The following is a 21,741-nucleotide window of genomic DNA, read 5'->3' as shown; positions in this document are numbered from 1 at the left end:
GATGATGTGGACAAAATACTCATTTGCCTAATAATTCTGCACTCCCTGTATAGTTACTAGTTACTTCTTCAAAAAAGTAACTGAGTTACAAGATTCTAAAAGTAATTAATTACTTGAAAAGTAACTATTGCGTTACTTTAAAAAATGTTTAACCCTCTGGGGTCCAGGGTATAATTGGCCATTTTTAACTACTTTTGATTTTCCCTCCACATTTTACCTTTAAAAACTATTTACTTTGCCTTGTTTGGTATCATTCTTTTCAGCACAACCTCACATGTCTGAATTTACAGTTATGTTTTCATTTTGACATTCTGTATTAACACAGTTGATCTAAAATCAGACAAAAAAGTAGAGAAGGTTATATTTTTTACTGTAACAACCACAAACATGTTTATTGAATCATATTTCATAACTTTAAATGCAAATATAAATGGTCAATTTCAAAATCCTATGCAAGTTTTGCAAACAACAAAGGTATTTGTGTCCATTTACCATTTACCCTTTTTTTAAATAACCATTTCAAACTATTTACATAACAATCAGCTGTTCTGCATTCAATAAGATGCCACACAAATTATTTGTGCCACTCCAAAAATGTCTGTCCACTATAAAGGAGAACATCACAGCCTGATACCTGCAGGTCTGACAGCAGGAGGTATATCACTCCTCCTGTTTTCTACCTGGAGACAGCAGTCGCCTCATTGTTCTGACACACAACGCAAAAATATTCAAAACGCTACACGCTAACTACACAAGACAACACATTAACTACACACTCCAAACACGCTAAACGTCACAAATCTCTCACATCTCAAAACTCGCTCTCTCTCTTTGTCTGCTGTCTTCCTCTCTCTCTCTCTCGCCGTCACTACTAAAACGTCCCCCTCTTCCTAAACAGCCAAATGTCATGTTGCCATATCATTTTTGATTGGTCGTCATGGTGCATTTTTCCACCAACACCAAAGGGCTGTTTCTTGTTTTTTGTTTTTTTTTTATTTTTTGGTCATAAGCAGAGAGTGCTCGCTGCGCTGTCCTTAGACAGTAAACGTGACAAAACTGTTGAGGAAAAAACGCCACGTATATATTGTTTATCATGACTCTGGTTTTACGTGGTCTATCAGTACAATTTAAAAACTGGCACCTTGTTGCTTTGTCATCTTGAAGTGGTCATGTGATTGGCTTACCACGACTACTTTATTCTTCCTCAGTCAAACAGCAGCACTCGTGCGATTGTTTTGCCCCCTTAGCTCCAGGTGTTGTGCCAAAAAGTCATCGTCTGCCAGAAAGTGATTGCCGCCTGCGAGAGCGCGCGCAGCTGCTTGAAGCTGTAGCGCCCAGATTACTTACAGCTACTTTCGTACAACTGATATAAGATGTGGTAAGCTGAAGACAGCTTCAACCGTCTGCTTGTTGAAAAATAGTAACGCAACCGCACCGTATTTTCTTCTTAGTAACAGTAACGGCGTTGTAACAATAGGAATTATTAGTTAGATAACTTGTTACTGAAAAAAGTGACGCCCTTAGTAACGCCGTTACTTGTAACCCCGTTATTCCCATCACTGTATATCAGTATTTTTATGTAGGTTCTCATTTAGGTCATGGTATATCAGTGCTTTCTCCCCACCTTTTATGCTTCACTCAAAAGTTTTCAAAAGTGAGAGGTGATTGCCATCATCAACTGTCTAAATTCTATTATTTAAAATTCAAGTACCTCTATTTGTCAGGAGTTTAACCTCCTAAGACCCGAACTCTTTCATGGCATGCATTTTTAATTTTTCTTTGCTATTTGGGCTGATTGGGACCTGATGAATGTAAAAACAAAGAATTACCAGATTTTTTTTTTTTTTTACCTAATTTTTGTTTCTAAGAAAAATGAGATTTACATATGACGATATTCGTTTTGAATTTTGATAGAACAGTGGCAGTATACTGTCCTCGTAAGTGGATATCAGGCCCTTGTAGAGAAAAATTAAGTATTTTGGTCTAGACATCCCAAAATGTGATGTCCACATATATGGATGCCAGGTCCTTGGAGGTTAATTTACTGAATATTTTATTTTTCAATATTTAAGCATAGAACACAAGAACAGTACACAATAAGGTGCAAGGTATACGTAGAACTTCAATGAAGGTTCTGACAGCGTTGACTCCCAGATGAGGTATATTTTGTGTGTGTACGTGTGCTATTAAATAAGTGACTGTTTCTGTAAGGCTTTAAAGGACCTTGAAGAAAAAATGTATGCAAAAGTGAGGTTTTTCTTTGTACTTCGATGTAATGTTTCCTGCTGCAGAAAAGATGTTCTGAGGATGTAGATTTATTTATAGTTATTTAATTATTAACTTTAATTATTAATATTAATAATAGTTCAGTAGCAGCCCCAATAAAGAATAAAATTAATTCTTCTGTAGCTTTGCTGTAGATTTGTCGCAGTCAAAAACAAATGGCTGTGAATGGGAGCAGCAACAGTTTGCTTTTTTTAAACAAGTTGAAGCATTAGTCGCAAGTGTGACTGACACTGGTACATGGTAAACTGGTACATTTACATCGTAAATGGACTGGTTCATATATGGTGCTTTTCTACTGTTCCTATGCACTCAAAGCATTTTATACAACTTGCCTCATTCACCCATTCGCGGCTATTTATACATGCGCTTTTTTCTATGCATTTTCCAAGTAAGTGCTTTCTGTCAAAGAAACATTGACATGGTGCTCCAACCCACCTTCCCCAAATTAGCTTCACTACCATAGTTCTGACATTTTTGGTTTTTCTGTTCTTGCTTTTTTGATTAATCTTTCATATTTGCCCCTTAATGCTTCCAGAGGACTCCACGAAAGGTGAGCCCTTGCTTCACGTATATCTTTCCTTTTTTTTAATAGTTGCAGGACTAGGGAGATATGTTAGATTTTATTTATTTATTTATTTTTAATCACAATCAAAACCACTAAGACTTATCAATGAACTTTTTATTTAGATAATTATTTGAATTTCAGGAGCTTGGCCACATCTCATACACTCCCCTTCCTGTTCTCTGTCTATAATTGACCCCCTGCACTACGAATTGGTTGTGTTCTCATATTTGTCAAAACACCCATTGACACCTATTGTGTGTTTTTGATGTGAAGGAGGTAGGGAGGCATAACATTTAGGACATAACAGTTTACTAGCATTGAGCATCAATTAAAATGTTAACAATTAGATTAAACAACTAGTAAGTCTGGTACTGACCAGTGACAATAATAACTAATGTCTTGATGCATGCTCAATCATCCAGAAAAGGAAATCTCTAAAGGTTCATTCTGTTATTCTGGACATGTCATTTTCAGCATGAGAAATGTTTTGTCACTCATCCAAGTGACTTCTTCAGTCTCACCTACCTGCAGGTTTCCCCAACATTTGTATAATCACTGAAATTAGCACCAGTGACAAACAATGGGCTGTCAGGACCAGTTTTAATGATCGTTAATATGCAAATTGTCATAACTATTGATCAATAACCATTGATCAATGGCCATCAGCACCATGGCAAAGATGGTGATCTTTCTCCACCTTACAATTCTGTGATTGCAGCCATTCCTTAACTCTCTGTAAATTGTACTCATGGCCAGATACACAGAATCAACTTCTTGGAATCAACTTCTAGTGAATAATAGTTGTTTAGCCTTGTCCATCATTCCTCAAACCTGTCTATTACCGTCATTTCATGTCCTGCTGAAAAATAGTTGCAGTTCCATCTTTAGCTGCTCCTCCATTACCATTTTACTGCACAGCTGCCAAAGGAATGCTGGGTTGTTCTGTAGTCCTCCTTCATAGAATGCAGGTATCTAAAACTCTTGGTATGACCGCAGGCTAACAGATATCTGGTGAGGGAGTTCACATCTGCACTCGGGGGAGTGTAAAGACAGAGCACTACCACGTGACTGATGTATGTGTCTTGGAGAAAATCCTCACAGTTACACCTACCTCCTGTTTAAAAGGCCGTCGGCTTCAACACACTGCATCAGGAAATAGGTCTCCAAAAGTGGAGCGTGCCCTGAGAGACTGTTTGAATCCACTGACTGGGATATGCTGCTGGATCCACATGATGAGGACAGTGAAGGGATTGCAGGCTGTCTGTGTGGATGCGGCCTCACCTGTCAAGACAGTACGCTGTTATCCTAACAACACCTCCTGAATAACACAGGAGGTCAAGGCTATCCTCAACGGGAAGAAGGTGGCCTACAGAATAAAGGATAGGACACAAGACGAGGGGTGGTACAATAGAGGAGACATTGGAGGAGCCAAGTAACTCTTGGTAACCTTCTTCAATCAGTATGACCAACAACCAACTGTCCCACTTCACTACAGTGCCCTCCCCCACCTCCTTTCTCCACATGACATTGCTGCACACTCCACACCCTGCTCATCGCAGTCTCTCTCCCTCACTGGCACCCTCACCTGACACAGAGGACATACCTCTCCTCCTCCCCTCCCCACAGTCCTCTCCCTGCATAACTGCAGACCAGGTGAGGAGAGAACTGGCTTTGACCCAGGAAGGCCCCCTGCCTTTGGGCCTGCTGTGTCCATGGCTGCTGCACAGTCAGGATACTTTTCCTGGACTTCTCTAGTGCTTTCAATATCATCCAGCCAATTATGTTCCAGGAAAAACTTGAACGGATTGAAGTGGACCCCTGCCTGGTGACCTGGATAAGCAGCTACCTCACTGAGACACCACAGTATGTCAAGCTGAAGGACTGAGCAGCACTGGTGCACCATAGGGCACAGTGCTGGCCCCTCTTCCCTTCACCCTATGCACTTTAGACTTAACAACTCAGAGATGTGTCATGCATGTCTCTGCACTCCTTAAACATCTGCAGGAAACTCCTGTGGATGTTCTACCAGTTAGTGGTTGCCAGCTTGATCTTTTACGTGGTGGCGTGCTGGAGGGGTGGTACACCCAAAAAGGATTCCTCCAGGCTGGCGAAGGTAGGCTGGCTCTGTGGTTGGCATGAAGCTAGACTGACTCTCTGGTAACAGTGGCAGAGAAAAGTACTCTGGAAATTTCCTCTGCTAACTGTCATCAAACCACAGAGAAACCGGATCAGCGACGGGCTGCTCCTCCCCAGCAGCAGAACCAGCAGGGCTAAAAATTCTTTGTTCCCTGAGCCATCAAACTGTACAATTCAGGGAGAGGGGGAGGAGTAGCAGGAGGAGGGAAGGGCACGGGACGATGTTGATCCAGTGAAATAAACTAAACTTATTACCTCCAATGCTAGAAATCACAGCATGCTTCACTAGAGCTCAGTGTTCCAGTTCTCTCATCATCTGGAATTTCTTCCGATCTCCTCTCCTGACATTCCGTGGCGTTTATGCCAGTATATCCGTCACGCTGACCACCAATTATATATTTGCAACAGTCTTTAACCTTTGTAACGTACAGTCATCACTTCTTGGTGATGCCTTCCTTGGGGATTTGCCCAAAACTCGAGCCATAATATGCATCATATAATTCCTTTTTTAATAATGTATAAAAATCCTTGTAGATAGATGCTGACTATAGCTCCATTTGGTGGCACACCTGTCAAACTACTACACACCCAACATAAAGCTTTACCTATATTACTCCAAGATAACTTGGAAAACAGCTGTTATGGAGCAAGAGGCTAACACCATTCTTTGTACCAGGTTCTAAAAATGCTCTTTAATGCTGTGCAGCATTTTAACAGTCCATAACACTTTTAAAATATTCACCTTTAGACCCAGCCTCAAGTGATCCTGCTATATTGAGACAGCAGCTACCTCCTCTCCAAACAAGTCCAGTTAGCCAAATAAAATTTAACAAAAGTAAACGGTTTTGATTGCGCATACAGTACAGGAGTACTAATTAGTAGCTTTGATTTCATTACGTTATGTGTTGAGTGAAACTGAAATGGGCTTATTCATCAAATACTGATTTTTGAGGGGTGAGGGTTCAAAAGAAGAAAAAATTAAAACAACCCAGGACATCATTTTCACACCATAGAAACAATATAACAGTATAAAGCAGCTATTGTGGCATACCAGGTTGCCTAGCAACATGATTATTTGCACACATTTTGACATCAAGGCTGCTGTAAAATGAGCCAGAGCTGGCTGTATGTGATTGGTAAATAAATATTAAACTGTAATGGGATAAAAGATGAATAATTACTGCAGCGTTGAGGATGGGATTTTGAGCTGGAGCAGAGTTGGTCAAAGTGGAGATTGTGTTACCCAATGCATAGAGAACTTCAAGTCTGATGTGACCTCTTCCTTCTCCTTTTCCTCCAGATCTTCTCCAAAATCTTTGAGGTGGCCCGAAGTCGAGTCCTGTTTGGAAGCTTTATCCCAACACCACGGCCCCGGCTCACCTCCAACAACAACATCAAGAAGAAAAATTAGCAGCACACCATGTTTTCCCTGTCATGTTGGGTTTTTTTTCCTCTCCCCCTCTCTCTTCCCTTTTCCTGTCACATCCACCTTCTGCTCTGTTTTAAAATGATTTGAAATGTATAAATAGATTGGTTTTTTGGATATAGATGATGGTTCCTCGCCATGCTGGCTGTGGGTTTAAGGGCACGCTGTAGTTCTGAACAAAGTGGTATGATGTATTTTATTCTCAACGAGGGTTATGATTCTTAGTGTGGGTGGCCATTCTTACACCATTATACCAGGTGTGGTTACCTGTCAAATAATGACTGCACATTATTAATCCCCGTTTATCTGAATGTATGTATGAAGAGCATGTCACCAGACCCTCCTCACTTCTCTCTTTGCGGTACTTCCTCTTGTCTTCATCAGGTTTCTGTGTCGCTGGGCGGCAATACAAATAGTTGTCACAACCAAAGTTTACAGTGTTACTCGTAGAAACTCTCTTAGTGTTTCTTGTGACTCTGCTGAACATATATCAGCCATAAAAACTTTCAATCCACATTATGTAGGGTGTATACAATAAAATAACCCTGTGACATGAACAAACATGATTTCAGGTCAGGGCTCCAACCAGTTCTCTTCATTATTAAGTGATTTTTTAAAGTCTTACTTCAGTTGAACCTTTTCTGAAAAAGATGGAAATGACAGTTATGCAGCAATTTGTTTGTTTTTTTGTTTTTGTTACTTTCTGAGGTTAAGAAATGATTTTAATTTTATTATCAAGCTAGTTCAGATAGTAATTTATAGTTACCTTAATTAGTTTGTCTGGATCTGGGAAAGAGCTGAAAGTAAAGGAAGCAAAGTTTTGATAAAACCAGCTCAGCACTTAAGTATTCACCTTAGTAGAATGATCTGCAGGTGTATTGTACCAATTGACAAAAGACAGTGTCTGTCAGTTCTTTTTTTTTTTTTTTTTTACTGTTTTAAGTGGATTATGACTTGACGTGTTTACCTCCAAATACTCTTTATTTTTAATACTCGGCTTTGTCAGAGTCCTGCTTGCTTTCCAACAGCAAGATATGAGGTATCAGACTCATGTATGTTTGCAGTGCAGACTAGCATAGAGCGACCAAAATATTTGTTCAACAGATCTGAGACATTTCCAGCTCTCTACTTGACCTACCAAGAAAGATGTCTTACTAAATGTTCAGCTATTAAGTTTATCTATGTCTGGATCTCCAGCTTCTATACATTTTCTGCTAGTTGGTCCTCTTAACCTGACTGCCAGTATTTGAGTAAAACTTTCATTTTTATTCTCCAGTGTAGCTCAGGTTAGCAATGTAGAGTATTTTTATTATTTAGTTTTGGGGGGGTTTATTATTAAACTTAAGCTCTCTTCCCTTCATCATTCCTCGTTGTCCTCTTTATCTTGGCAGATCTGATGGACTGAGTCAGCTCCTCTTGTTTCTAAACCACCCAAGACCACATAGTAAAACACCAAAAAATTGAATTGTTTGCCATTCGATCTGTTGCATCGCATATATGTAACACAACACTTTGTGGGTCCAGATTGGTGGGTCCAGTGTTTCTATTTTCAAAGCCAAAATCTGTAAATTGAATGGCAGGTTCATTCCAAGTGTTGGCATTGATCTCAGGGTCAGAGGTCATAAAACTTTGCTTTACTGATCAGTTTTCTTTTGTAACCATTCCATCCACAACGTCACCACTGTGTGCTCTTTGTTTTTTTACAGTGTACTTCTTTTTACTGCCACACACACACACACAGGCTATGTGTATGAAATATAAACCTTTATAAACATAAATTTTCTAGACTTTTTTAGCTGGCAGAACGTTTGGGTGGTAAACCTCATTTCAAATCACTAGATGTAAAGGAATGCTACATATATATATGTATATATATATATATATGTGTGTGTGTATATGTATATATATGTGTGTGTGTGTGTGTGTGTGTAAATTTATCTTACATGAGCACTGCAATTTCACCCCTTGCTGGCAAAGAATGTTTATAATCTGTTGTTTTTCCCCATTATGTTGTATTTAAAGTTATTTAAGTTAACTTATTTTTCAATACACTATTAAATCAGACTTCTTCAACACACATACCGGTGGTGTTCTGTCTTTACATTTTTTTTTCCTTTAATGAAGAGGTAACACTGAAAATGCTAATGGTATTCTAGGTTGGCACAACCAATGCCAACATGGAAAAGCTGGACTGATATCTGAATGCTGTTGTAACTCAAACTAAATGCACAATAAAATACCATTTTCATCAAATTACCTAAACCATAGACTACTTTTGTCTAAAGTAGAGAAGAAAATATAAAAACAATAGAGTACTTCCATGTCCAGATTCTGCATTATTTGTAACATAATCACTTAACATAAAATATTTGTTAGATGATAAAACATCTGCTGTTGTTTATTAGCTTAATGTCCATGCTGACTTTAGCAACCAGAAGATTATATGTATGTTTCTATACTTACATTTTGTTTTATGAAGGAAATTTCATTTGAGTTTAAGAGAATGTGAATTGTTTTTTCAGTATTAACATTACAAAGTCATATGTTTAGCAAATGTCTCAGACATTTCCCCTTGTGTAAATTTTACACATTTTTTTTTTTTTTGCACATACATACAGACGCACGACCGCTCAAAAGTTTGGGATGTACTGGAAATTTCTTTTGTTTGTGTATTAATCACATCATTTTAGTAATAGTAGTAACACTTTCTGTACTCAGTATAGAAAGCTCACTCTTGACATCAGTTGTACTCCTGTGGAATGTGATCACAAGTGGGGCCCAAGTTTTATTGCACCTTCACAAGCAGACTCATTTTCCTCTTGAGGGCTCTGGACATCCTATTGCAGAGGAGATGACGGTTGGTCGGAACTGTTCCTAGACTGAAGAGATAAGGATCTGCTAATAATTGATCTGCTGTGGAATGTTCTTTGTTTGGGAGGTATAAAAGGGTTCAGGGTGATGTCTTTCCCTCAGAAAAACGGGCTAGGAGTGTCACTCCTAACCCCTGCAGTTTTTCTTTTCTTTTTTTTAATATCATGGCTCAAGAGTTGGCAGTTCGTCTTGTAATCGGAAGGTTGCCGGTTCAAGCCCCGGCTCCGACAGTCTCGGTCATTGTGTCCTTGGGCAAGACACTTCACCTGTTGCCTACTGCTGGTGATCAGAGGGCCCGGTGGCGCCAGTGTCTGGCAGCCTCGCCTCTGTCAGTGTGCCCCAGGGTGGCTGTGGCTACAATGTAGCTTGCCATCACCTGTGTGTGAATGGGTGGATGACTGAATGTAGTGTAAAGCGCTTTGGGGTCCCTAGGGACTAAGTAAAGTGCTATACAAATATAGGCCATTTACCTCACTTCAAAAGGTTGGTTGCATTTTCATTCAAGATTTTCCATAACAATTTGGCTTTGTCCGGCAGGATTCCTCGGGTGAGTTTCGCTGAATCATGGGTAAGCGGTGACTGGCCATCCTGAGGTAAAATTACTTCACTCCCACCGTTCTTTTGTTTTAAAAAAAGAGGGGAACCGCAAGATGTACTTCAGCGACTCTAACATGCAGGAATTCTGACGAATCAAGAGGGGAACCGCAAAGAATCTGCAACGGTGAGTGGGTTTTGATTTGGGGAGGGTTTTCAACCAGACCAATGGGAAGAGCCTCGGCTCCTTATTATTGCAACAAGTGGGTGCAGGGTCCTAGAAACTCAATGAGTTTGAGTATTCTAGTGTGAGAAATTGCGCCCTGTTGTGGTAGTAAGTGCAGGATCTTAGGAGCTCAACAAGTTGGGCGTTCTAGTGTATGTTTTCTTAGCACTTTTGCACCAGTGAAAAAAGGCAGAAAGGCTGAGCGGAGGACGCTCCGTTACATAATGGGAAAGTGGCCCAGTAAAATGGCCAGTGGGGCTGTGGGAGGCATTCCTCTAGGTGGTCTGGGTGAAAACTCCATTTTTGATTCCATGGTAAAAAAGTTTGGACTTGATAGTATCAGATATGTTGAGAAATGGCAAAAAAAAAGAATGGTTTTGCTGAAAAAGGTTTGCTTAGTGTGAACCAGTTGAGAAAGGTGGAAGAGCAACTGTGGGGAGAAGAACAACAAATGTTAAAAAAGAAAAACGTTAAATCAACTGATGTGCGTAGGATCAATGATTTCAATTCAATTTTATTTATATAGCGCCAAGTCACAACAACAGTCGTCTCAAGGCACTTTATATTGCACAGTAGATCATACAATAATAGATACAGAGAAAAACCCAACAATCATATGACCCCCTATGAGCAAGCCCTTTGGTGACAGTGGGAAGGAAAAACTACCTTTTAACAGGAAGAAACCTCCAGCAGAACCAGGCTCAGGGAGGGGCGGGGCCATCTGCTGCAACCGGTTGTGGTGAGAGAAGGAAGACAGGATAAAGACATGCTGTGGAAGAGAGACAGAGATTAGTAACAGGTATTATTTAATGCAGAGGGGTCTATTAACACATAGTGAGTGAGAAAGGTGAAAATCAAGTGCATCATGGGAATCCCCCGGCAGCCTACGTCTATTGCAGCACAACTAAGGGAGGATTCAGGGTCACCTTGGTACTCAGCTTTGCCGTTGCTCTGCGGATAGCCAGGTGATGAGGTATGGTGTCGAAATTCCCATTTCCGGCTGAAGTTGGCAAACTCTGTTGAGCTGTACTGGGGCCCGTTGTCAGAAAAAACAATATTTGGGGATCCCTGATGTGCGAAATGAGCCTTTAGTTTCCTAATCACAGTATTCGACTTGGTATCAGGTAGATAATCTATCTCCCAAAAGTTGGAGTAATAATCAACAGTTATTAGGTAGTCCCTACCCTCAAAGTTGAATAAATCTGTCCCAACTTTGGTCCATGGTCTAGTGGTCAGCTTGTGTGGTTTTAGTGTCTCTTTCTGTTGTTTTGCATCCACAGACCGACATATGTCACATGTAGCGATGTACTTTTTGATGTGGTCGTTCATACCATGCCAGTAGACACAGTCTCTAGCTCTCCTGAGGCACCCTTCTGTGCCGATGTGTGTTGAGTGAATTCGCTGTGTTATATCTGCCTGGAGTGCTTCTGGAATCACCGCTCTCTCTCCCTTGAAGACCAGTCCATCCTGTGTGCTCAGTTCATCCTGCAAAGATTGGAACAGAGTTATTTCAACAGGTACATCTTTCTTACAGACCGGCCACCCCTTTTGTATTGTTTTTATCAGCATTTGTAGTGTGTGGTCGGTTCTTGTCCCTGCTCGTATTCTGTCCATGCTTTCTGTTGAAACAGGTACATAGTCCACCATGTTGACACATTCTGTCTCCAACTCCATCTGGCTTTTGATGCTGTCCTGCAGGTAGGCCCTACTCAGCGTATCAGCGAGTAGCATGTCGCAGCCTGGAACATATGTTATGGTTATATCATATTTTTGCAGCCTTAATAACATCCTTTGCAGTCTCTTAGGTGCATGTAACAGTGGCTTTTTAATAATGTTCTCGAGTGGCTTGTGGTCTGATTGCAATCTCACAAGACGACCATATGTATATTGGTGGAATTTCTCCATCCCAAACACAATAGCTAAACATTCCTTTTCAATTTGTGCATAACCTCTTTCAGTGAGCGTCAGTGCACGACTTGCAAATGCCACTGGTTTTCCATGTTGAGTCAGAGCTGCTCCCAGTCCTGTTTGGCTGGCATCACACTGCAGTGTCAGCTCTTCTTCAGGGCTGTAATATTTCAAAACTGGGACTTGTGTTAGTTTTTCTTTCAGTCTTTTAAATGCATCTTCCTGCACGTCTGTCCACTCCCATAGGCTGTCTCTGTGCGTCAGTTGTCTGAGAGGCTCACAGTCGTCTGACAGATGCTTGTAGAACTTGGATAAATAGTTGACCATTCCAACTAGTCTCTGCACCCCTTTTATGTCAGTTGGTGCTGGCATCTCTGTGATGGCCCGTACTTTCTCTGGGTCAGCTCTCAGCCCCTCTGCCGTGAGTAGATGTCCGATGTATGGTACTTCCTGTCTTCTAAGCTTGAGTTTTTCCACATTTAATTTGATGTTTCTCTCTCTGCAGCGTTCCAGGAAAAGTCTCAGGTTTCTGTCATGATCCATTTCTGCCAACTCAGTTGTCTCTCCTTTTCCAGTGATCAGGATGTCATCAGCAATGATGTATGTGCCTGGCAGGTTCTCTAACGCTTGCATCAGTTTGCGCTGAAAGACCTCTGGCGCTGGGCTGATCCCCATCGGCGTTCTCAGCCAACGAAAGCGACCAAATGGTGTTGCGAATGTCGTGAGATGGCTTGACTCTTCTGTAAGCTTCACATGCCAAAAGCCATGTTTCACGTCACAAACTGTGAAAACTTTCGCTTTTGACACATCTGGCAAGATGTCATCTGTTGTTGGTAACGGGAAGAGACTATGCTTCAAAGCTTTGTTGAGCGGTCTCGGGTCAATACATATCCTGGGTTTGCCATTTGGCTTCTGCACTGTCACCATCCCACTGATCCAATCAGTACTACATTCCACTGGTGCTATTATTTGTCTGTCTGCAAGGCTCATCAGTTCCTCTTTCAGTGGTTTCATCATCGACACTGGGACTCTGCGTTTTGGCAGTTTGACGGGCTGCACTGTTGTGTCGATTTCCAGCTCATATTCACCTTGCAAACATCCATCTCCTGTAAACACATCCTGAAACTCAGGTCTTTATCTCTTCCAACAACTACATGTTTTTCTCTGATGGAGCTGTTGTCACTGAGCTGTCCAAAGCACAGATGTTATCATGTTTAACTTGTATTAGCTTCATCGCTTCACTAGCTGTTCTCCCAAGTAGAGGTGTTTTACAATCCTCCTCTACCACTTGGAACTCGACTCTGTACTTTTTGTTGTTTCTTGGGTTTGTCAGCTTGACCTTACACTTTCCTAATGGACACAGCCTTGACTTATTGTACATCACAAGAACCTTGTCTGTGTGCTCCATTTTGATGTTCGGGTTCAACAGGTTGATGGGAATAACGTTGCAGGTTGCACCACAGTCAACTTAAAACTTGACCAGGCTGTTGCCAATCATCATGCCTGCAAACAGCTGCTCTCGTTTTTTCATGTCTAATGCTTTGATCTGGTTCACTTCTACTGCAGTCTGTGTCATAGCTGTGACAGTCATTATGTCCTCACAGGAATCCGAGACCTGCTCCGTCACTGTGTGGACCTTTTTTCCATTTTCACTCTGTCTGCTTTTACTCCTGCATGCTATAGCAAAATGATTTTCTTTGCCACATTTTTTGCATTTTTTTCATATGCTGGGCATTTTGATTTGAGTCTTTCATGTGCTCTTCCACAAAATCTGCACGATATCTCTTTATCCAGTCTTTTTCTCTCTTTTTGTTTTACTGCATGCAGTTCTTCTACAGCCTGTCCCGCTATTGTTTTGTTGTATTCTCTTGAAATCTCCATTGCTCTACAAATATCTAGACATCTGTCTAATGTGAGGTTCTCTTCTCTGAGCAACCTTTCCCTCCAACTGGAGCTGTTCGTGCCACAGACGATCATGTCTCTGATCAGTGAGTCTTTTAATTGTCCAAAGTTGCAGGTGCTCGCCAGCATTCTCAGGTCCGTAACATATTTATCAATATTTTCTCCAGGAGCCTTATTGCGTGCAAAAAATCTGTATCTCTCGACAGTCTCATTAACTTTGGGATTACAGTATTCATCTATTTTTCTCATCAGCTCACTCACTGTTACTCTTGACTCAGCTCCGATCAGCGTTCCACAGAGCTCCCTGCCCCGTTCCCCGATCAAATAGTAAAACAGCTTCACTCTTGCCTTTTCCTCAGCATCCGGCAGAGCTAGTTTCGTGTAGTGTAAACCCTTCTTTCCATGTGTTCCACGCTTTAGACAGGTTCACTGAATCCATACTCCACTGTGCGGGTGGCTTCAATCCATCCATCGTAGACGCCGCTGCGCTCTTCTCGTCAGCGTCTCACCTGCTGTCCTGAGCCGTTAGCACCTCTGAGGCTAACTAGCCTAGCTGGACGCGTCGATACCGTCCAGCTAGGCTTGAAATTTACGTCCCATTTTCCCCTTTATTGTTTTTTCTCTGTATTGTCAATTCTGTCTAAGAAGAAATCTGAGGCTGCTGTTCTGAGAATGAGCTACCAAAGCTTTTTCTGAATAAGTCAATAAAGATCCATTTTTGGAAAGCTGTGATGAGGGCAGTTTTGTCTTTAATTATATTCAACAATATAACATATTTGACCACTTTTAATTTATTTTTCTAACTTTAATACACTAAAGTTAAGGCTATATACCTAATTTCTAGTAAGTGGCCCAGCCCCTCCTAAATCTTTATGCATATGGCCCTCAGTGAAAAAAGTTTGGACACCCCTGCGCTACGCATTTGGTGTGGTGCATGACTTTGGTGTCCTGTGGAGACATAGGAAGTTTCTGAAATCTGCTAAGGCAGCTGCCTCAGGGGGGCCGTCCTTTTAACTTGTGTTAGCTTCATTGCCCACACCTGACCTCACTGACCTTTCTGCTGTGTCTTTTGCCTCTCAGGCAGAGAAAGATCTCTGGCGTAAATCTGGCTGCACACTGACGCAATCTGTCTGGTGTTTTTCTGACGGCCGCCCATGCCTGCCTAAGCATTTTTTCCCTTGGTTTCTTGTGGAAATAAGGAAAATATTTTACTGCTACTCATACTTATCATTATTACCATTGCATTAATCAAATTAATCATCTTTTCATTAAAACATTTATTGAAGCTGTTGGCATTACATTAACCTTTTTAATACAGGTGCAGCTATAACCATTTTATACACATTGCATTTTGTGCTTATTAAAGAGTTGAAGCTCAGTCAATTAATTGGAGGTTGTAAGCCTCGTTCGGCGCGATGTCTGGGCGATCTATTGTGTAAGTGACTTGGAGCTATAGAAGGTTAAAACTGCATACACGCCTACAAAACATATATAATACATATAATCTAGAAACAGGCTTGAGTGAAGGCCTGGATGTATTCAGTTTCTTGTTGCATTTGAGTTTGCTTAGTAACAGGTGACAGAAGATGGGCCAAAGAGGAGGACAAGTCCCTGGGGATCTTCAGGGCCTGAATTCATCGCCATATTTGGAAAAAGATGCCAGAGAGGGGAACTTTGGTGTCTGCATTTATCTCTTAAAATTGATCATTGTCTGTAAAAGTTGCAAATGATGTTCTTAAGATACAAATTATGTTGTTGTACAACGTGAGAAGGGGCGTTACCCAACCCTGACATTATAAAAGCAATCTGAAGTGTATTTTTGGGCGGAGATCTACATCTGATGTTTTGCAGTGTACATCTTCCCATGTGTGTGTTCAATAAACTTATCTGTTTGATTGCATCCTTCTGGGCCTCTGGTATTTTGTTTTGGTTCTCAACATCGCGAATCGGGACAGTGGGCACAAGGGTTAGACCATGTGTCCAAAGGGGGGATGCTACAGGCAGTAACAATGCTGTGGTTCACAAAAGGCTTTTCTGCAGCAGCTGAAAAGTATTGTTAAAAGTGTCTAATTTGCGCGACCAATAATGTGTGACGTCCAGCTCGTGTAGATACTGTAGCACACCCTCCACCTGACATGCCCTTTTACCATCTTATGATGGATTTCATTGAACTAACACCAAAGAAGTATTGTTTGGTGGTAGTCGACATGTTTTCTAAGTGGGTAGAAGTGCTCCCAACCAAGCATGCAGATGGTAGCGCGGTGGCAAAAGCTCTTCTGTCAGAAATCATCCCTAGATGGGGCATCCCGGGAAAAATCACTAGTGACAATGGCACTCACTTTTCACTTCACTTCTCTCCCCTCTACCATCTTCGACATGACCCTGACCAAACGCTGCAGCAGCTGGACCCACCACAACAATCTGAAAATGTCAACAGTGCTGCAGGAAAGGGATCTCATGCAGCAGAGATGGAGGGCGCTAAACCTAAGGCCCGTTTCACTACACGGGGGAAATTCCCAGACAGCTTCCGCTGACAGAGCTGTGATGAGATGCCCATTAAGCCCGGATGAAAAGTGAAGCAGAGCAAAAGAATAACTCTGTATTAACTCTGTATTAACACTGTGCAGGGCAGTGACAGACCAACACGGATGATTGGGCAGCAGGGAAAAGGGCGTGGCAGAGATGGAAGGAGCAACTGAGGTTAAAAGCCACCTCAGAATGGACAAAACACAGAAGAAGACGCAGGTCGGCAAGCATGGACACTGGAGAAAGGACTGCCCCAATTTGGGTCAGAACCAGGATGGACAGAACTGTGAGCAGCAGCAGCAATGGTCGCAAACAGACTGAAAAGGAGGAGGGCAGGAGCCCAGGGCACGCTTCAGGCCGTGGTTTACCCAAGACAACAGAGCAGGAAAGCGATGAACACACACACACACACACATCTACACATACACTGACTGAGCATGAGGTGATACATAGACAAACACATGTGCACTCGTTGATTTAGTGAGAAATGACACACACATCTCAACTGAAATGCTGATTCACTGAGAAGTGATCCACACACAAAATACACATGCGCAATGAAGAGTGATGCACACACACACATGCTGATGCAATGAAGAATGCTTTGCTAACAAGTGCTTATGCTGATACGCAAAATGCTGTGCACACACACCCACTTACAGACTCTGTTACAAGAAGCCATTGATACACAGAACGCATTTTATGTCATCCAGAGGGCATATAGATACATTTAAGGAACAAGGCCTATAAATCTCTGCCTATGAAGACAATGTCTGTGTATGGTGAGAGGGTGGAATTTTAGCACATGACTGCATGCCTCAGGATGTTTATGGCTGCTCAAGGTCTCGACTGAATTGTTTACTGTGCTTCATACAGCCTGATGAGAGATATGAGGAGCAGTGGTATACTGTGAAAATGATAAACTAACTGTGTAATGTTTAATTCGGGGCACACAATATTGTTCCATGAGGACACTTAAACTTTCTTGTGAATTTTCTGTTGATTTTTCCTTAGCAGTAGGTTGATTTTATCAGTGAGGTTTGGGTTGTTTTCATTCTCTAAGAGAGAGAGACAGTTTTATGCTTGGACATGTCTGGAACTGGCCCTAGTATTTGTTATTTTATTATTTTATTGTTTACTTTTGTTTTGCTTTGTTACAGTGAACTGGGATAATAAATCTGAGAGGTGTGATCCAACAGTGGTGATATTTTGTGAGTTCATGATTTAACAATCAGCTCTCTTTTAACCAGGCCTGGAAGACTGAAATTTAAAGTGCTATGAAACATTCTTACTGGAAACAGTCACAAAGTGTGCTTCTCCATGGTTATAATGGGCTTTGGAGAAATTCACTTATATGGGACACTGACCACATGAGATGGTAAGTCCTGAGTCTAAAAGGATTGCAGCGAATCAATCCAGTCCAAAATCGTAAAGAATTGTTTTCCTTTTAAAAATCTGACGTGATCTTGCTGTTGATGGAGACTGGAATAGGTTGCACGTGAGACTCTACTATCAGCAATACCTGGTATGGATGTGTGTGAATGAATGCGTTTGACTGGACTGTGATGGACTGACAATGTGGAATAAAGTTTTGACTGACTTGATACTGAGACGAAGACTGCACCAACTTTAGGACTAGTAAATGTTGACAAACAATTCACCACGCCAGTAAGAAAAGGGTGGATGCTTTGTTTTGTTTTTTGCAGGAGCAGGAGGACAAAAGAGACCAGAGGGGGAGACAGAGTGTAGCTTCACATGAGAGTGTGGAACTGCAGACTTAACCCTTTGGCTGCTAATTTGAGGTACTGATTTTTGCATGAAGAACACTGTGTTTTATTGGCTGTGTTTTGATTAGGGTATCACATTGCGTGGTTGGTAAATGCAAAGGAGGGGACTCACCTATAGCACTTAAGTAATCAGCATGGCTGAAGGAATGACATTAAGGAAGCATCAACAACATGACTGCAAAAGAAGCAGTTACGGACATCAGATTGACATCAGATCTACAAACTGAGCCTCTGGTACATACAAATCTTGAGAAAACTTGCTATAGTGAATTAGAGCCTTGATGGGAAGGAGGAAACATCACACAATCTGCCTTAGCTCAGGTGGCAGAAATTTTGGCTCTCACCCAAGGCAGTAAAACTTTCAGGAGGAGAAAGGAGTAAAACATCTATACAGACTCAGCAGACCTGACAAACAAATGCTCTAACAGAGGAGTCATTACCATCATTTGACAGAAGATGACATTAAAACAAAGATGCAGGAGCCTACAAGATCAGTGGGCGGATGGAGAAACAAACAACACAGAATAGTGGACGTTGGAAAGTACATGTTGAGAGATCAAGTTGCCCCAACAAAACTTGGTCAACTATTGTTAAAACGAGCACATGGTCCTTCACATGTGAGCAGAAACAGACGTAAAAGAATATGGAAGGCCTGTAAGTGACACCCACACATGGGAGATATGGCGGAAAGCTATGTGATGGAATGCAACGCCTGTAATGAACACCACCCAAAGCAGCTGCACCAGTGTTCAAAAAGGGAAGTGTACAACACTGACGCTCCTTTTGGGGACATGAAAATGGATTCTACAGACAGAGCTGACAAAAAGACAACAAAGAACATGGAAATCTTCTTGTGATGGTTGGCAGATTCACCAAATGGGTAGAAGCAAAACCCAGGTGAGAAAAGACGCAAACCCAGTCATACAATGGCTGTGAAATGAACTGATACCAAGACATGAAGTACTGAGAACCGTTAAAAATCAGACAAGAGATTCCACTGTAACAACGAACATCGGAAAGAAGTGGAGAACAATTTCTGACATGATTAATCACTGGAACATCTTATCATTCAGAATCGCAGGCCATTGTAAAAGGCCAATTAAATATTTTATAGGAAAATTGCCACAATCAAACCAATAACACAGAGTATGGTTCAAAATAGCGTTGTGTGATGATAAACCCTGGTCCACATGACTGAGGTTTTTTCCTTTTAAAATAGCCAATCATTAAAAGTAGAATACAGCCGACAGGAGCATGTGCTAGAAGGTGGTACTGCAAAAAGAACAAAAGCAAAATAACAAAATCCCATTGTGTTGAACATTGTTAAATTCAAATTAAAATGTGTCATTACACTCAGAGGACCAATATGAAATCAAAATATATGCAAATTTTGCATGAGGTACATGACTGTTAAATTGTCTGTCCTGAGCTTTTGTTTCCTATAGCACCCACTTGATCACACCACAAGTTTTTCGCCACCAAAGGAAGGTAATTGCAAATGTTCGAGGGAGGAATATCATGAAAAGTGGGAAAGGTAAGCCCCGATGGGGGTGATAACAACATAAAATTCACTTATGGTCAAATTTAGAAACAGTGAGGAGTTCTAGATAACCATAATTCAGCAAAACCCCATGAGGATTGAAGGTGAGAATCTATAATATTTTGAAATAACTGTCATGGTCCGACAGCCCTCGCCTGGCTGCCTGCCCATGTGTGTGCATGTCGCTCCCTTCCCCTCTCCCCCCCTCTCTCTCTCTCTCTCTCTCTCTCTCTCGTAACGGGATTGTTTACCTCCGAGCGGTGACGAGCATTCCTGAGAGTGTTCCCGCGCAGAGACTGGCCGCATGTGTTGTCGATCGGAGCCGACCAGCTGTAGCCAATTATCCGCCATCTCCCGGGCTGCCTTCTTAACAGGGCGATCGAGCTTCGGTCTGCGCTGGATCATTGTGTGAAGCACGGTAGAGCAGCGCGGATGGTTTTTGTGGCAGTTACGTTGATCTGAGGATTGTTTACTCCATATGTGTTTGTGTGTTTGCCACCAGGAGGGAAACGGAGAGAGAGCTCACGGGAGCTGGACCGCCACTTGGGATTACTGTTTGGAAGGAGTCACTACGCGTGTTTTCACTTCACGGCCACGAGCACTGCTAGGAGGAAAAGGCGGAGACCACACCTGGGCACCCATCACCATATATATATATAATTGAACTGTTGCACCTTTACCGCACTGTAAATACATCCACTGTCTTCTCCCAAAGGAGTCCTGCATACGAGTCCTCTTTTCTACACCTACCCTGACAATAACACTCAATATAATGTTGACCCTTATGCAGAGAACATTGAGGGAACAGTTTACCCTGCCCGGGATAGGGTTACCGGGGCCCCGCCCTGGAGCCAGGCCCGGGGAGGGTGCCCGAGGGCGAGCGTCTGGTGGCCGGGCCTTAGTCCATGGGGCCCGGCCGGGCACAGCCCGAAGAGGAGACATGGGCCCATCCTCCTGCAGACCCACCATCCGCAGGAGGCATCATAGAGGTCGGGTGCATTGTGTGCCGGGTGGCGGCCAGGAGCAGAGGCCCTGGCGGACTGATCCCCGGCTGCCAAGACTGGCAATAGGGACATGGAATGTCACCTCTCTGGTGGGGAAGGAGCCTGAGTTAGTGCATGAGGTTGAGAGGTACCGGCTAGATATAGTCAGGCTCACCTCTACGCATGGCTTGGGCTCTGGAACCAGTCTCCTGGAGAGGGGCTGGACTCTGTCTCAGTCTGGAGTTGCCCTGGGGATGAGGGGAATGACCCACCAATTTCTGGGGGCGAGGTCACTGAGGAAGTTAAACAACTCCTTGGTGGCAGAGCCCCTGGTGTTGATGAGGTCCGCCCCGAGTTCCTGAAGGCTCTGGACGTTGTAGGGCTGTCCTGGTTGACACGCCTCTACAATGTTGCATGGAGATCAGGGGCAGTACCCCTGGACTGGCAGACCGGGGTGGTGGTCCCCATCTTTAAGAAGGGAGACCGGAGGGTGTGTTCCAACTACAGGGGGATCACACTCCTCAGCCTCCCTGGGAAAGTCTATGCCAGGGTGCTGGAAAGGAGAGTTCGTCCGCTAGTCGAACCTCGGATACAGGAGGAACAACGCGGTTTTCGTCCTGGTCGCGGAAAACTGGACCAGCTCTTTATCCTCTCGAGGATACTTAAGGGTGCATGGGAGTTTGCCCAACCAGTCTACATGTGTTTTGTGGACTTGGAGAAGGCATTCGACCGTGTCCCTCGGGGTGTCCTGTGGGAGGTGTTGCGGGAGTATGGGGTGTCTGGCCCATTGCTACGGGCCATTCGATCCCTATACAACCGTTGCAAGAGCTTGGTTCGCATTGCCGGCAATAAGTCGGACTCGTTCCCGGTGGGTGATGGGCTCCGCCAGGACTGCCCTTTGTCACCGGTTCTGTTCATAATTTTTATGGACAGGATTTCTAGGCGCAGTCAAGTGGCGGAGGGCTTTCACTTTTGTGGCCTCAGAATCTCATCTCTGCTTTTTGCGGATGATGTGGTTCTGTTGGCTTCATTGGGTGGGGGCCTCCAGCTC

At 42.7% G+C, this 21,741-nt stretch overlaps 1 protein-coding gene and 1 long non-coding RNA gene across 4 annotated transcripts in view; both read left to right on the top strand.

Moving 5' to 3' along the window:
* LOC120716646 (atlastin-2-like) overlaps positions 1-8,666 on the top strand; it is a 38,665-nt gene extending 29,999 nt beyond the window's left edge. For 2 of the 3 annotated variants that reach the window (XM_040004210.1, XM_040004212.1), the window contains exons 13-14: positions 2,822-2,836; positions 6,288-8,666. In XM_040004210.1, coding sequence (XP_039860144.1) covers positions 2,822-2,836; positions 6,288-6,398 — 126 coding nt within the window. In that variant the 3' untranslated portion in view covers positions 6,399-8,666. The remainder of the gene's footprint in view (positions 1-2,821; positions 2,837-6,287) is intronic. The other variant, XM_040004211.1, reaches the window with a different exon arrangement.
* Positions 8,667-13,741: 5,075 nt separating this feature from the next.
* Positions 13,742-15,911, top strand: LOC120716656. Its single transcript, XR_005692013.1, has 3 exons — positions 13,742-15,042; positions 15,311-15,313; positions 15,810-15,911. It is a non-coding gene; the product is annotated as an uncharacterized LOC120716656 (long non-coding RNA).
* The last annotated feature ends 5,830 nt before the right edge of the window (positions 15,912-21,741 follow it).

Source organism: Simochromis diagramma, unplaced genomic scaffold (genome assembly GCF_900408965.1).
Source record: "Simochromis diagramma unplaced genomic scaffold, fSimDia1.1 OVJJ01000565.1, whole genome shotgun sequence".
Lineage (NCBI taxonomy): Eukaryota > Metazoa > Chordata > Actinopteri > Cichliformes > Cichlidae > Simochromis > Simochromis diagramma.
The sequence above is the reverse complement of the archived record's forward strand: the minus strand, read 5'-3'. Positions and strand labels throughout refer to the sequence as shown.